Here is a 17,307-nt window from a genome sequence, read left to right as displayed (position 1 = left end):
CTTCACAAAGTCAAGAAAATAAGCAATGAACGTTATGTTTGGGGTCTTACCATCCCAACGCAGAGGGACCTAAGGGAATGTGACATCCTCAACCATCCTCATTCTGGAGCCCTAGGCCAGGAGCAGCCCTGACACAGGAAACAAAGGGCTTATCCTGAAACCTGGACCACGGGGTCATCTGGCTGCTGCAAAGGAACTCCTAAAGTCTCTGCTGGAAGCCTCTGTGTCCTAAGCGGATGCTGGGAGCAGTACCTCGTATTCTCCGCATCACAACAACGGGACTTTGGCCAGATGCCCTGATGTGGCTGGAAGACCTCCAGGAAACAGGAGATTTGGAAAAAGTCTCGAGCGTGGGATCAATGCCCCGCCTCCTCCAAGGGCTGACAGAATGTTTACCATCTCTGACCCTGTAACAGCCAACTAGCTCAGTGGCTCTGAGCAGACCACGAAGTCAAACAGACCCCAGGTCTGCTCCTTGGGAGCTTGGACGGATCCCTCCCCATCTCCAAGCCCCAGTTATCTCATTTATAAAACAAGGAGTAAGCCACACCCCATCAAAGACTATTGTGAGGATGAAAGAGGTGTCTACAGAGAGTTCTGGCACCTTGTATATGGTTAACTACAGAAGCTATCATGCTGGTAACAATGATAAAAGAAGGCTGGGCAGGAGATGGTCCTCCCTCCCGGTCCAGCAGTCAGTCCACTGTCATCGGGCCGCATGATGACAGCAGAACCATCATACTTACTTCCGGCCACAGTGTGCCAGGAAGCCCCATTGACAGTCCCATCCTCTTTCTGGAAGTCTTCCGTGTGGCACACCCTCCTCCTGGCATCCGTCATGAGGCGGTGAGTGGAGGCGTAGGCGTAGGCCAGCCAGCGGAACACGTGGTCGTCGGGTGTGGGAGTGTGCTCCTGCATCTGCCACGTGGACCTCGCCATGTCGTAAGGGTAGGCCACCACCAGCTCCCCGCCCTGTAGGTTGCCACCCAGCACAAAGGGGATCTTTTCCATCCAGGCTATGACGGCCCTGGTCTCCACTGCCACCTGTGAAGGTTCCAAATTTGTACACATTTGAGAAATAAAATAAGAAGGAAACTGCTTTCTCTCCCTAGCTTTCCAAACAGGGACATAGTTGAAAAAGCAATGATTTTATGGAATCACCTGAGCAAAATTTAGAGTTTCAAAATCTGTCCTGGGAAAACTGGCCACTGTGGAAATAATGGATAAAAAAAGAGAAACCGGGCTTCCCCGGTGGCGCAATGGTTGAGAGTCCGCCTGCTGATGCAGGGGACATGGCTTCGCGCCCCGGTCCAGGAAGATCCCACATGCCGCGGAGCGGCTGGACCCGTGAGCCATGGCCGCTGAGTCTGCGCATCCAGAGCCTGTGCTCCGCAATGGGAGAGGCCACAACAGTGAGAGGCCCGCGTACCGCAAAAAAAAAAAAAAAAGAGAAACCCAGAGAAGTTTCGTTTCCTAGGAGCATTCCAGTTAACGCACAAAGAGGGAATCACAGAATTTAGAGTATCAACATTCTGCAACTCCCCTGCATTAATGGCTCAGTCAATGGATTAATGCTCACCAATAGTTACAAAGAGAACCAAACGTAACGTGTCTCTTGATGACAGAACACACACCTAAAAAGACCATCAACCCTGTACGTGACCGAGCCTCTAGTGCAGGGGTCGGCAGACTTTTTCTATTAAGTATTTTAAGCTTTGAGGGCCATGCAGTCCCTGTGGCAACTACTCAACTCTGCCATTGTAGCAGGGCAGCACCACGGCCAATACACAGATGAACGAACATGGCTGTGTTCCAGTAAAACACCATTTACAAAAACAGGCCTGAGTGGGACGTGGCCCACGGGCTGTAGTTTACCAACCCCTTCTTGTTCTACCTAGCCTAGTGGTCTGAATCTCACTGCCGATTTACAAGAAACATACAGGAATATGTTACATAACATCACAAGAATACAGTCAGTAGCACATAGACAGTGGAAAATGTTAGAAGACAATCTAGTTGTTTATAACCTAGTTGTTACAAGATAAACAACAGTAAAATTGCAAGAAAAAATGGAGAAACTACAGGAGAAACGTACAGTTTAAAGGAGACTTGAAAGGCTTATAAACCAATCAAAATGAATGGGCTCTAGTTGGATCCCAATGAAAACAAACTGAGAGAGAGAGAGAGAGAGAGAGAGAGAGAGGGAGAGAGGGAGAATGATTATAGGAAAAATGTGAACACTGATTGGATATTTTAAAATATTATGAAATGATTTTTTTGATATGATAATGGTAATAATTTATGGCTTTAAAAGAGAGTCTGATCTTTTAAAGATACTTCCTGAAATATTTACAAATGAAATGATATCATACCTGGGATTTGCTTCAATAATCTTGGGGAGGAGGAGGAAGTGGCTGAAGATGTAATGAAACATGAATTGATGTGTTGAAGCTGAGGTGGGTACATGGGGCAGGGGGTCCTTTACAGCTTCCTCTCTAATTTTGTATGCTTAACTTTTTGTATGATAAAAAGTTAAGAGAAAAAAAGAAAGGAAGGAAGGAAGGAAGAAAGAAAAGGAACTGACAGTGTTAGAAGCTAAAATTGGGAAGCCTGATATGATCAAATACTGATCGGTAATCAAATATTTATCATATTACTGACCACTCTGAAGATAATTCCAGTAGGAAAAAATGATATTGGAAAAGAAATAAACACTGGAAATGGTTTAACTATGCTGTATGGAAAACTGATTAAAGAATGAAAATGACTTGAAGGATTCATTAAGCTTTGTTTTCGTTCCTAAACACATCAGGGGCCCTGGATTGGATGAATCATAGAATTCAGCTCATGATACAGTATCATTATTGACCCACACTTCGACATCTTCTCTTATATTTTGATATAATAAACACCGGTGAACCGAAGAATCAGCTTTTATTGACAATTTCTGCATACACATGTGATTTCCTCTGTTCCATCTTCCTGCTTCTCACTCGGAGGTAACCACTATACCCTAAACGATATGATTCTGATTCTCTTTTGTTTAACTCCACATGTGTATGCCTAAAGATATACTGCTTGGTTTTTTTACCTTCTTTTAATATGAAAAAAGGCAGAGTAACCATACTGATTACTGTCTTCGGTAATTTTTTCGTCTTAGTTTATGTTTCTAAGACTAATCTGTGTTGCATAAAGGTATAGAGTTCACTTCAACATGAAGATCTCATCATTCAATGTATCTGTTCTCATGATGATGGGCATATAGGAAATTTTCCATTTGTTGCTATAATGAATAGTGTTGCTTTTAACTTGTGCTGGCTTCTGGTATACCTGTGCTGAAATTTATCTTGCATAAATCACTAGAAGTGTAGCTGCAGTCATAGGCATATACATATTCCACTTTACAAGATAATCAAATTATTTTCCCATGTCACTGTGCTAATTTACACTCTCACCCACGATGAATAAGAGACCCACTGTCCCATATCCTCTCCAGAGCTCGGCTACTGTTGATTTTGCCAAATCAATGGGTGTAAAGTGTTCTCTTCTCTGCATTTCCTTAGTACTAGTAATGCTGGACATTTTTTCTGGTTTATTAACCATATGTTCCCTCCTCCATGAATTGCCTCTTTGTATCTTTACCCATTTTTCTACTGAGTTGTTTCTATTTTTTTCATTTGTTATTATCTTTTTAAAAATTCTAATTCTTTTCCCATTATATAAGTTTCAAATAACATCTCTCAGTTTTTAACCTTCTCTCATTATAGTTTTTAAAATCTTTTGACAAACGGGCTTTTTAATTTTGATGTAGCTAATTTATTAATCTTCTATTATGCTTTGTCCCAGGTGACAGTAAGTAACTAGACCCACAGGTGTGAAATGCAGCCTTAGGAGGAATGTGTCCCACACATAAAATGACTGGAAAGAAGAAAGCAGCAGCAGAGATAAATACCACCTCCACTTTCCTGAGTGTTAGGCCTCATCTGTTGCTATGATCAGTGCCCTCCTGCAGTTTGTCTTGCTCCTGCAGTTTTGAGGATTGAGAAATAATACACTTTTGCTCTTGATATTTGACACAGAACCCTAATATTGATGGTACTGCCATGAAGATTGGTAGCCAAGGTGCACATTCCTTCTCCCCTGGATGGATGATGGTGAGGGTTGCACAACAATCTGAATGTACTTACTGCCACTGAACTGTACAGTTAAATACGGGTAAAATAGGATGTTTTATATTATGTGACTTTTAACACAATAAAAAAATTTTAATAATAATGATAGATGGATAGACACATACACATGCACAAATATCAAAGGGATATGTGTAAGGGAGAAAATATTTGTCAACTCACTCATCAAATATTTACTCTGTTTTTTAGTATTGGGATATATATTGCTTGTGATTAATCTCCTCAATTAGTATCCAGTCTATCTAGTACGTGATTGAACTCAGGTGAACTAAAGACATTCTACCAAATATGTATCTTACTTTGATTGTTACAAAGATATTGAGTTCATTTTTTTTATGCTACAAGAATTTTTTAAAAATTAGATATCTACTGAATTCCATGGTAAGTACATTAGATGCAGTTAGGGCTAGAAAAAATGTTTCAAAAATATATAATGTGCTCTCACGCAGCCTACCATTTAGCAAGGGAGATAAAACTAATCATAAATATTTCTTTTACAAGTTTAAAAGTGCCAAAAACTCATAAAGAAGACATGGCTAAAATGGCATGGTGGTTCAGGAAAGGGAATAATCACCTCCATAAGAATCTTTTTTTATTATCTTTTTTTTTATTTTACAAATTTAATCAGTTATACATATACATATGTTCCCATATCCCCTCCCTTTTGCGTCTCCCTCCCACCTTCCCTATCACACCCCTCCAGGCAGTCACAAAGAACTGAGCTAATCTCCCTGTGCTATGCGGCTGCTTCCCACTAGCTATCTACCTTACGTTTGGTAGTGTATATATGTCCATGCCGCTCTTTCACTTTGTCACAGCTTACCCTTCCCCCTCCCCATATCCTCAAGTCCATTCTCTAGTAGATCTGTGTCTTTATTCCTGTCTTACCCCTATGTTCTTCATGACATTTTTTTTTCTTAAATTCCATATATATGTGTCAGCATACAGTATTTGTCTTTCTCTTTCTGACTTACTTCACTCTGTATGACAGACTCTAGGTCCATCCACCTCATTACAAATAGCTCAATTTCATTTCTTTTTATGGCTGAGTAATATTCCATTGTATATATGTGCCACATCTTCTTTACCCATTCATCCGATGATGGACACTTAGGTTGTTTCCATCTCCGGGCTATTGTAAATAGGGCTGCTATGAACATTTTGGTACATGTCTCTTTTTGAATTATGGTTTTCTCAGGGTATATGCCCAGTAGTGGGATTGCTGGGTCATATGGTAGTTCTATTTGTAGTTTTTTAAGGAACCTCCATACCGTTCTCCATAGTGGCTGTACCAATTCACATTCCCACCAGCAGTGCAAGAGTGTTCCCTTTTTTCCACACCCTCTCCAGGATTTACTGTTTCTAGATTTTTTGATGATGGCCATTCTGACTGGTGTGAGATGATATCTCATTGTAGTTTTGATTTGCATTTCTCTAATGAGTAAAGATGTTGAGCATCCTTTCATGTGTTTGTTGGCAGTCTGTATATCTTCTTTGGAGAAATGTCTATTTAGGTCTTCTGCCCATTTTTGGATTGGGTTGTTTGTTTTTTTGCTATTGAGCTGCATGAGCTGCTTATAAATTTTGGAGATTAATCCTTTGTCAGTTGCTTCATTTGCAAATATTTTCTCCCATTCTGAGGGTTGTCTTTTCGTCTTGCTTATGGTTTCCTTTGCTGTGCAAAAGCTTTGAAGTTTCATTAGGTCCCATGTGTTTATTTTTGTCTTTATTTCCATTTCTCTAGGAGGTGGGTCAAAAAAGATCTTGCTGTGATTTATGTCATAGAGTGTTCTGCCTATGTTTTCCTCTAAGAGTTTGATAGTGTCTGGCCTTACATTTAGGTCTTTAATCCATTTTGAGCTTATTTTTGTGTATGGTGTTAGGGAGTGATCTAATCTCATACTTTTACATGTCCCTGTCCAGTTTTCCCAGCACCACTTATTGAAGAGACTGTCCTTTCTCCACTGTACATTCCTGCCTCCTTTATCGAAGATAAGGTGACCATATGTGCGTGGGTTTATCTCTGGGCTTTCTATCCTGTTCCATTGATCTATATTTCTGTTTTTGTGCCAGTACCATACTGTCTTGATTACTGTAGCTTTGTAGTATAGTCTGAAGTCAGGGAGCCTGATTCCTCCAGCTCCATTTTTCGTTCTCAAGATTGCTTTGGCTATTCGGGGTCTTTTGTGTTTCCATACAAATTGTGAAATTTTTTGTTCTAGTTCTGTGAAAAATGCCAGTGGTAGTTTGATAGGGATTGCATTGAATCTGTAGATTGCTTTGGGTAGTAGAGTCATTTTCACAATGTTGATTCTTCCAATCCAAGAACATGGTACATCTCTCCATCTATTTGTATCATCTTTAATTTCTTTCATCAGTGTCTTATAATTTTCTGCATACAGGTCTTTTGTCTCCTTAGGTAGGTTTATTCCTAGATATTTTATTCTTTTTGTTGCAATGGTAAATGGGAGTGTTTCCTTGATTTCACTTTCAGATTTTTCATCATTAGTATATAGGAATGCCAGAGATTTCTGTGCATTAATTTTGTATCCTGCAACTTTACCAAATTCATTGATTAGCTCTAGTAGTTTTCTGGTAGCACCTTTAGGATTCTCTATGTATAGTATCATGTCATCTGCAAACAGTGACAGCTTTACTTCTTCTTTTCCAATTTGGATTCCATTTATTTCCTTTTCTTCTCTGATTGCTGTGGCTAAAACTTCCAAAACTATGTTGAATAAGAGTGGTGAGAGTGGGCAAACTTGTCTTGTTCCTGATCTTAGTGGAAATGGTTTCAGTTTTTCACCATTGAGGACGATGCTGGCTGTGGGTTTGTCATATATGGCCTTTATTATGTTGAGGAAAGTTCCCTCTATGCCTACTTTCTGCAGGGTTTTTATCATACCCTACTTTCTGCAGGGTTTTTATCAGGGTGTTGAATTTTGTCAAAAGCTTTCTCTGCATCTATTGAGATGATCATATGGTTTTTCTCCTTCAGTTTGTTAATATGGTGTATCACGTTGATTGATTTGCGTATATTGAAGAATCCTTGCATTCCTGGAATAAACCCCACTTGATCATGGTGTATGATCCTTTTAATGTGCTGTTGGATTCTGTTTGCTAGTATTTTGTTGAGGATTTTTGCATCTATGTTCATCAGTGATATTGGCCTGTAGTTTTCTTTCTTTGTGACATCCTTGTCTGGTTTTGGTATCAAGGTGATGGTGGCCTCGTAGAATGAGTTTGGGAGTGTTCCTCCCTCTGCTATATTTTGGAAGAGTTTCAGAAGGATAGGTGTTAGCTCTTCTCTAAATGCTTGATAGAATTCGCCTGTGAAGCCATCTGGTCCTGGGCTTTTGTTTGTTGGAAGATTTTTTTATCACAGTTTCAATTTCAGTGCTTGTGATTGGTCTGTTCATATTTTCTATTTCTTCCTGATTCAGTCTTGGCAGGTTGTGCATTTCTAAGAATTTGTCCATTTATTCCAGGTTGTCCATTTTATTGGCATAGAGTTGCTTATAGTAATCTCTCATGATCTTTTGTATTTCTGCAGTGTCAGTTGTTACTTCTCCTTTTTCATTTCTAATTCTATTGATTTGAGTCTTCTCCCTTTTTTTCTTGATGAGTCTGGCTAATGGTTTATTAATTTTGTTTATCTTCTCAAAGAACCAGCTTTTAGCTTTATTGATCTTTGCTATCGTTTCCTTCATTTGTTTTTCATTTATTTCTGATCTGATTTTTATGATTTCTTTCCTTCTGCTAACTTTGGGATGTTTTTGTTCTTCTTTCTCTAATTGCTTTAGGTGCAAGGTTAGGTTGTTTATTCGAGATGTTTCCTGTTTCTTAAGGTGGGATTGTATTGCCATAGACTTCCCTCTTAGAACTGCTTTTGCTGCATCCCATAGGTTCTGGGTCGTCGTGTCTCCATTGTCATTTGTTTCTAGGTATTTTTTAATTTCCTCTTTGATTTCTTCAGTGATCACTTCGTTATTAAGTAGTGTATTGTTTAGCCTCCATGTGTTTGTATGTTTTACAGCTCTTTTCCTGTAATTGATATCTAGTCTCATAGCATTGTGGTCGGAAAAGATACTTGATACAATTTCAATTTTCTTAAATTTACCAAGGCTTGATTTGTGACCCAGGATATGATCTATCCTGGAGAATGTTCCATGAGCACTTGAGAAAAATGTGTATTCTGTTGTTTTTGGATGGAATGTCCTATAAATATCAATTAAGTCCATCTTGTTTAATGTATCATTTAAAGCTTGTGTTTCCTTATTTATTTTCATTTTGGATGACCTGTCCATTGGTGAAAGTGGGGTGTTAAAGTCCCCTACTATGATTGTGTTACTGTCGATTTCTCCTTTTATGGCTGTTAATAATTCCCTTATGTATTGGGGTGCTCCTATGTTTGGTGCATAAATATTTACAATTGTTATATCTTCTTCTTGGATTGATCCCTTGATCATTATGTAGTGTCCTTCTTTGTCTCTTCTAGTAGTCTTTATTTTAAAGTCTATTTTGTCTGATATGAGAATTGCTACTCCAGCTTTCTTTTGGTTTCCATTTGCATGGAATATCTTTTTCCATCCCCTTACTTTCAGTCTGTATGTGTCTCTAGGTCTGAAGTGGGTCTCTTGTAGACAGCATATATATGGGTCTTGTTTTTGTATCCATTCAGCCAATCTGTGTCTTTTGGTGGGAGCATTTAGTCCATTTACATTTAAGGTAATTATTGATATGTATGTTCCTATTCCCATTTTCTTAATTGTTTTGGGTTCGTTATTGTAGGTATATTCCTTCTGTTGTGTTTCTTGCCTAGAGAAGTTCCTTTAGCATTTGTTGTAAAGCTGGTTTGGTGGTGCTGAACTCTCTCAGCTTTTGCTTGTCTGTAAACGTTTTAATTTCTCCATCAAATCTGCATGAGATCCTTGCTGGGTAGAGTAATCTTGGTTGCAGGTTTTTCTCCTTCATCACTTTAATTATGTCCTGCCACTCCCTTCTGGCTTGTAGAGTTTCTGCTGAGAGATCAGCTGTTATCCTGATGGGGATTCCCTTGTGTGTTATTTGTTGTTTTTGCCTTGCTGCTTTTAATATGATTTCTTTGTGTTTAATTTTTGACAGTTTGATTAATATGTGTCTTGGTGCATTTCTCCTTGGATTTATTCTGTATGGGACTCTCTGTGCCTCCTGGACTTGATTAACTATCTCCTTTCCCATATTAGGGAAGTTTTCAACTATAATCTCTTCAAATATTTTCTCAGTCCCTTTCTTTTTCTCTTCTTCTTCTGGAACCCCTATAATTCGAATGTTGGTGCGTTTAATGTTGTCCCAGAGGTCTCTGAGACTGTCCTCTGTTCTTTTCATTCTTTTTTCTTTATTTTGCTCTGCAGCAGTTATTTCCACTATTTTATCTTCCACCTCACTTATCCGTTCTTCTGCCTCAGTTATTCTGCTATTGATGCCATCTAGAGTATTTTTTATTTCATTTATTGTGTTTTTAATCGATGCTTGATTCATCTTTAGTTCTTCTAGGTCCTTGTTAACTGTTTCTTGCATTTTGTCTATTCTATTTCCAAGATTTTGGATCATCTTTACCATCATTATTCTGAATTCTTTTTCAGGTAGACTGCCTATTACCTCTTCATTTGTTAGGTCTGGTGGGTTTTTATCTTGCTCCTTCTCCTGCTGTGTGTTTTTCTGTCTTCTCACTTTGCTTATGTTACTGTGTTTGGGGTCTCCTTTTTGCAGGCTGCAGGTTCGAAGTTCCCGTTGTTTTTGGTGTCTGTCCCCAGTGGCTAAGGTTGGTTTAGTGGGTTGTGTAGGCTTCTTGGTGGAGGGGACTACTGCCTGTGTTCTGGTGGATGAGGCTGGATCTTGTCTTTCTGGTGGGCAGGTCCATGTCTGGTGGTGTGTTTTGGGGTGTCTGCGGACTTTTTATGATTTTAGGCCACCTCGCTGCTAATGGGTGGCGTTGTGTTCCTGTCTTGCTAGTTGTTTGGCATAGGGTGACCAGCACTGTAGCTTGCTGGTTGTTGAGTGAAGCTGGGTGCTGGTGTTGAGATGGAGATCTCTGGAAGATTTTTGCCGTTTGATATTATGTGGAGCTGGGAGGTCTCTTGTGGACCAGTGTCCTGAAGTTGGCTCTCCCACCTCAGAGGCACAGCACTGACTCCTGGCTCCTCAATTTGGGATGATGTGTTGTCTATTCATGTATTCCACAGATGCAGGGTACATCAAGTTGATTGTGGAGCTTTAATCCACTGCTTCTGAGTCTGCTGGGAGAGGTTTCCCTTTCTCTTCTTTGTTCTCACAGCTCCTGGGTCTCAGCTTTGGATTTGGCCCCGCCTCTGCGTGTAGGTCGCCGGAGGGCGTCTGTTCTTCGCTCAGACAGGACAGGGTTAAAGGAGCAGCCTCTTCGGGGGCTCTGGCTCACTCAGGCCGGGCGGGAGGGAGGGGCACGGAGTGCGGGGCGAGCCTGCAGCGGCAGAGGTCGGCGTGACGTTGCGCCAGCCCGAGGCGCGCCGTGCATTCTCTCAGGGAAGCCACCCCTGGATCCCGGGACCCCGGCAGTGGCAGGCTGCACAGGCTCCCGGAAGGGCGGTGTGGACAGTGACCTGCGCTCGCAGACAGGCTTCTTGGCGGCGGCAGCAGCAGCCCCAGCGTCCCACGCCCGTCACTGGGCTCCGCCCTTTCAGCCGCGACTCGCGCCCGTCTCTGGAGCTCCTTTACGCGGCGCTCTTAATCCCCTCTCCTTGCGCACCAGGAAACCAAGAGGGAAGAAAAAGTCTCCTGCCTCTTCGGCAGCTCCAGAGTTTCCCCGGACTCCCTCCCGGCTAGCTGTGGCACATTAGCCCCCTTCAGGCTGAGTTCTCGCCGCCAGCCCCAGTCCTCTCGCTGCGCTCTGACCGAAGCCCGAGCCTCAGCTCCAGCGCCGCCCGCCCCGGCGGGGGAGCAGACAAGCCTCTCGGGCTGGTGAGTGCCGCTCGGCACCGCTCCTCTGTGCGGGAATCTCTCCGCTTTGCCCTACCCAGGTATGTGGGGAGTTTCTTGCCTTTTGGGAGGTCTGGGGTCTTCTGCCAGCGTTCAGTAGATGTTCTGTAGGAGTTGTTCCACGTGTAGCTGTATTTCTGGTGTATCTGTGGGGAGGAAGGTGATCTCCGCGTCTTACTCTTCCTCCATAAGAATCTTTATGTAGTCACATCCACTATGTTTCCATAAATTAATGAGGCATTATAGCATAGTTATAAGGAACGGGTTGGGGGTGAGATGAATTGGGAGACTGGGATTGACATACATACACTATCGATACTATGTATAAAATAGATGACTAATGAGAACATACGGTATAGCACAGGGAACGCTTTCAATGTTCTGCTTTGGATTTCAATGGAAATTCAAAAAAGAGGGGACGTATGTATATGTATAGCTGATTCACTTTGCTGTACAGCAGAAGCTAACACAACACTGTAAAGCAACTATACTCCAATAAAAATTAATTTTAAAATCTTTTATTTTATAATTAATACCATTTAAAATCCTTTTCCTCACCATGAAAAATCATTGTAAATGATTGTTAAATTTTACCAGATACTTCCTTCTGCAGACAAATTATTTCTTTTGTTTTCTTTTGTTTTTTTCTATCATTTCATTGATTTTTGCTCTTTCTAATCACAGTCTTTCTACATTTTGGGGGTTTCTTCTGTTATTCTTTTGCTAGCTTCTTAAGTTAGTTGATGTTCAGCTTTTCTTATTTTGGAATATAATCATTCAAAGGTATAAATAACTGAAAGCACTATTTTTTTGCTATACTCCACAAATTTTGACATTTAGTGTTCTCATTATCTTTGATTTATTTTTTAGTTGCCAGTATGAACTTTTTCTTTGACCCATTACTTAATTTTTTTTTAATTTTCTAAATACATGCTGATGTTTTCATTAACCTTATTACTGTCTGCTAGTTTAACTGTATGGTGGTGAGAGACTCATGGTCTGACTGATTCCTATTTTCTGAAATTTGTTGAGATTTCCTTTACAGACAAGAACACCATCAATTTTTGAAAATTCTCCAGGGATTACTCAGAAGAATATGTATTCTCTACTTGTTGGTTGTAGAACTCTTACAGATCCCTATGTCAAGGCTGTTAATTGTTATTCACATCTCTGCCTTTGCTGATTTCTTATCTATCTAACCTGTCCATAACTGAGAAAGGTATCGGTGATGGCAGGTTTGTGTAATTCTCCCTGTGTTTTTAAAGAACAAGCTCAAAAAACTAAATTCTGGACTTAAAGTAAAGACTGAAATCCAAGGCCTTTCTATAATTGTGCTAAAATAATTACTTATCTCTCAGAGACTCAAGGCTAAGAAAGCTGGCAACCATATTCCAATTTTGGTCCAAGGGTTCCCAAATTATGACATCACTTGAATCCCCAGCTTTGCCAGATATCACTAGTATGTTAGCTTGGAAAAAAAACAGGGATTATGTAGGGTGGAATTAGGAAATGTGAGAAAGGATTCAGAAGACCCAGAGGGTCTGAATTCTTTACTTCTCCACCCCCATAAGGCGCCCTTGGGCATCCTTACTAAACCGCATGGTATTGCCACTGTCTGTCTCCATCATTTGACCGGTTGCTTCTTGAGGTCCTGGATAACACCATCCTGTGCATCACTAAATGAGGCAACCACGCTGGCCCTCCTCCAGTAAGTGGCACCCACATGTGCTGTGAGCTGGAGCTCTGGAGAGCTGCCCTCTACCCATCCATCTTTTTCCCCTTGATTCCTCAAGAAGAGAAGCCAATGATTATTATTAATTTTTTTTGATCTTGCAATGTGCTTGCCTAAAATATAGCATTTCCCAGCCTTCCCTTTGGTGGGTTGATACCGAGTTTTGACTAAATTCTGGCGAGATTTAAACAAAAGTATTATGCAGGAATTCTAGGAATGCCTAGAAAGTTCATTGACTTATCTGAGAGGAAGACTTTTTTGTAACCTTTTCTCTCCTTTCCCTTCAAAGACATGATAGGTGGAGCACCAAGATGGAACTGCCATCTTGAATTATGACCTTGAAAATCAAAGTCCACATGCTAACATATGGAGGCAGAAAGATGACTTTTGGGTTCCTGATGATCATGGGCTTCTATTTGGCTGGCCCTGAACCATCTGCCTTCAGGGTTCTCTTATGTGAAAAAGGAAAAAAAAAAAAAATTTTACCTCGTTAAGCCGCTGTTATTTTGGTTTTTTTCTGTTGGTGTACCCAAACCTAACACTCATAGTAATCAAGGCAGACCTTTTGCAGGACATATAGGACAAAAGACTAAGGGGAAAGAGCATTTACAGTAGGCAGAGGAGGCAATAAAAGGCATGGGAAATTCTGCGAAAATTATTTCTTCCACGAGATACTTTTTGCAAATCTAGACCTAAGAAATTGGGGGGAGACATTTCTCATCCAATTGCATTTTTCTTTCCGAAGAAGCACCGCATGTAATAAATCCATGGGGACTTGTGAAAATAAAAGTAAGATATCTCAAGTAATCAGTGAGGTCTAAGGACAAATTTCACTGCAATTTCATTGCACTGCCAAAGATGAAGGTTATAATGACCGTACAAACACGCACAATTCAGGCAAAGTTTTTTCGGGAAGCACTGCAAAGAAATCTAATTAAATGATTTCTCTTCTAAGAAGAATCTCCTTGAATTTCAATTTAAAAGGTAGTTATTATCTAGCACACTTCCCTACTTTTGGAGAAAACATGAAAGGAAAAAATGATTTTGTCTTGTTCTTAAATGTTATATCCTCTGCAGATACCGGTGGGTTTAACTTTGGCCTCCGCTGCTCTAGAGATTATGGCGTCTTTTTACTCACCGTGGCATTTTCAGACAGAAACCATTCAGGGATTGCAATATAGTGATTGGGAACTTTCCGTGGGACGTTCTGTCGGTCTTCTGCCCCCCAGAGCAGTGTGTTTAAGTCAGGAAAGTTGTTGTTGATGTCAATTCCGTCATGGGTCCAGCGTCCGAGGGACCAGCCTCCCAGCTCTGAGCCCTGGGAGAAAATTCAGAATATGAGGAACCCACAGACTTCTGGACCATTCTGTCTCTCACATACATGAGGCACCTCCGTCTCCATCTCCATTTGGGGTGTGTCTCTAAGCCTCTATGCACCCTCTGACCCAAAGATGACATCCAAAGGAGAATATTTGGTTAATAATCTGTTCATATTTGGTGGGTGATGGATAATATAGCCAAGCAACTCCAAAGAGGGAATGCACAGAATCATTCCTGCCACATGGCAGTGCTCAGAAAAGTATGAGGTCTCCCCTGCCTCCTCCTCCTTCACCTCTTCTACACAGGTTGAATGAAACTCCAAGTAGTAATGAGTCTAAGACTCTGTCAGTGCAAAAATCAAACGCCACCATATTAATGCTTTCTCCCTGAAATTCTGGCTCACTATTTTGCACTGCAAATCCCTAACCAACCATTTGCACTAACAAATACAACCAAAACTCTGCACTGTAAAACTTGCATTTGATAGGTACCATTGTTTTAAGTATAGTTTTATTATTCTATCCTATTGTTATTATTATTCTATCCTATTGTTCCCACTCTATGTATAACAATATTATTATTCCTGTTCAGTTTCTTCAGTCAGTTAGTGTCTCCCCATAATTCTCAGTTACTGCTGTGCATCTTTCATAAGCCTTGTGGGTTTCCTTGTCTCAGCAGAAAGACACTTAAGAAGAAAGCTGGTAATGTGGAATTCAGATCAACTCATGGCTCAGCCCATTGTGCGGGGGGGGGGGGAGAGGGGGTGGCTAGCTGCTGTGCTGGGCGAGAGGAACAGTCCATTACCCCCTCGTAGGCCTTCTCATAGCCGTCGGGGTTGAGAGAGGGGATGATGTGGATCCGGGTCTCCTCCACCAGGCGGACGATGCGCGAGTTCCGGGCCAAGTACTCCTGGCACAGAAACTGCATCAGCAGAAGCATCAGCTCCCGGCCCAGCACCTCGTTGCCATGGGCCCCGGCGATGTAGTGGAACTCGGGCTCACCTTTACTCAAAGATGGGAAAAAACAGAGGATCATGTCGGATGCTTCCAGCAAAACAGTCCTCATCACATTGTATTAGGAAAGAAGTCTCTGAATAATAGAAACTTACAATTTTAGCCCTCTCTGTTCTTTCAAATCAACCACAGTTATACCAGTACAATTTTTATTGATTCCCAGAAAGTCAGATATATAAGAAAATGAGTAGAAAAATCTCAAATGATACCAGCCACGGGGTAGGAATGTTTAGCCTTATTTGGCAAGAACAAATACAATAACACAGTGTTTAGAGTTTAAAAGTTACAAGTTAAGCACAAGCCAGAGCAATTATTTTTCTCTTCAGGGAGGCAATTATTTTTCTTAAAAGAACTTTGTAGTCAATTTTATAAAGATACAGAGATGAATAAATGCAAGCAGAAAATAGCGTCAGGGCAAGTCAGCAGGGACACCGTTTTGTAAAGGGGGCCTGTCTTTGAGCTTGTTCTCTTCAAAGCTCAGGTTTTTCAACGTCAGATCTGTCAGTGCGGGCGCCAGCTGACAGCACTTCTGCCTCTTTTGTTGGCCAAGCTACTGCTTTTGCGGAAATGTGATTTCACCCACAGATAAAGCCCTTACCCTTTGAAAGGCACTCCTGAGAGAAACTCCTGGAATACCGATGAACATTCAAGTCGAGAGAATCAGACAAATCTTTGCATTTAACTTGCAGTGGATTTCTAAGGGGCTCACAATTTTACCAAAAAGAAAAATCTCAGACCCCACTCCCACTCCTCAGCCCACTGACTTGTAGGAGAACATAGTTTGGGGAGTGATTGAATGAGAAATGGCTGAAAACAGGAAATGCTTGAAAATAGGATGGAAATTTAAAAGAAGATTAAGGGAACCACCTCTAACTAGAGCCCTCAATGACCAGGGAGTCCAGAATTTTCTCCAGGAGAAAAACCCTGTCCTAACCATCTCCAGCCATTTTCCTCTTTGGTTAGCGCGACCAGTCTCAGAGATGGGGAACAGAATTAAATATGGTCCATTTGGAGAAAAGGAGGGTATTTCTTAAGTAATTTGACATCCCACATCATAAAATGACGGGTTCCCAGAACCAAGATCTGCAGAATCTATGTGAGAGTGAGCGCATGGACGGCTCCCGCCCTGTTTCGTGAATGTTCTCACAGGGTGACCATCGCCTCGCTCTTTAAGAAAGCAGCAGACTCGAAGGGCCAGGGGCACTACAGAGGGGCAGTCTCACCGACTTCGTGCTCCCCAGGGTGGTCGGAGATCTCCACAGCGTACAGCTTCAGGCCCTGGTGGCTCTTGCCAATGTTGTAAATCCTGGTGATGTTGGAGCACATTTCATTCACGACCTTCATCAACTGAGAAACAAGATGGGTTTACGGCCCTACACAAGGATGGCCACGCTGCACGGAGGGCAGACCTCTCAAGAAGACAGCCCTCTCCCACGGCCCCCTGCACACACACACCTTCCTGCACACCAGTCCTATCTCCCTGCCTGGAATGTTCTCCTCGTGGCCCCTCTGCCCTGTCTTCCAGCACCTCATGCTTGTGTTTCTCACCTCCCTGGGCTGTAGTTTCACCTCCCTGGGTGACGAGGTATTACCTTTTCCCTTTGGTTTTCTGTTTTCTTATTGTGCCCTCATTAAACAGACTGAGGCTGTTCTCTCTATACCCTTGCCTAAATAAATATTTATTACTGAACATCATTTTTTTCTTACACTGTAATGAGCAATCTATGATGTCAGGCTGAAGGAACACACATGGCTTCGCCCTCCTGGAACTCAAAGTGAGGTAACAGATGGAGTGCCATTGCCACTTCATTGGTGCCAAGTAAGGGGTGCGTGGAGGCCAGGGTGACGGGAGCCATGCAGTGAAAGGGTGAGGGATGCAGGCTTCCACGAGAAAGTGAAATATATACGGGTGGTTTCCTGAATTTTGCTTGGACAGTCGAGCTTGTCAGACAGCTGCCAAAGGAAGGGAAGAGGGTCTGCTCATCACAGGAGCCCTGGGGCAAAGGACAGAGACACCCCCGCCAGAGGCTGCCATGCCATCCCCAAATGAAAGAAGCTC

General features: G+C 41.8%; 1 protein-coding gene across 6 annotated transcripts in view; it reads right to left on the bottom strand.

Annotated features, from left to right (window-relative positions):
• Positions 1–17,307, bottom strand: part of CPXM2 (carboxypeptidase X, M14 family member 2) — a 134,221-nt gene that overhangs the window by 12,335 nt on the left and 104,579 nt on the right. For all 6 annotated transcript variants that reach the window (XM_060098449.1, XM_060098458.1, XM_060098468.1 and 3 more), the window contains exons 8-11: positions 16,472–16,595; positions 15,040–15,236; positions 14,054–14,233; positions 747–1,044 (exon numbers count right to left, since the gene is read on the bottom strand). In XM_060098449.1, coding sequence (XP_059954432.1) covers positions 747–1,044; positions 14,054–14,233; positions 15,040–15,236; positions 16,472–16,595 — 799 coding nt within the window. The remainder of the gene's footprint in view (positions 1–746; positions 1,045–14,053; positions 14,234–15,039; positions 15,237–16,471; positions 16,596–17,307) is intronic.

The sequence above is a fragment of the Mesoplodon densirostris genome, chromosome 1 (assembly GCF_025265405.1).
Source record: "Mesoplodon densirostris isolate mMesDen1 chromosome 1, mMesDen1 primary haplotype, whole genome shotgun sequence".
In the NCBI taxonomy this organism is placed as follows: domain Eukaryota; kingdom Metazoa; phylum Chordata; class Mammalia; order Artiodactyla; family Ziphiidae; genus Mesoplodon; species Mesoplodon densirostris.
The sequence above is the reverse complement of the archived record's forward strand: the minus strand, read 5'-3'. Positions and strand labels throughout refer to the sequence as shown.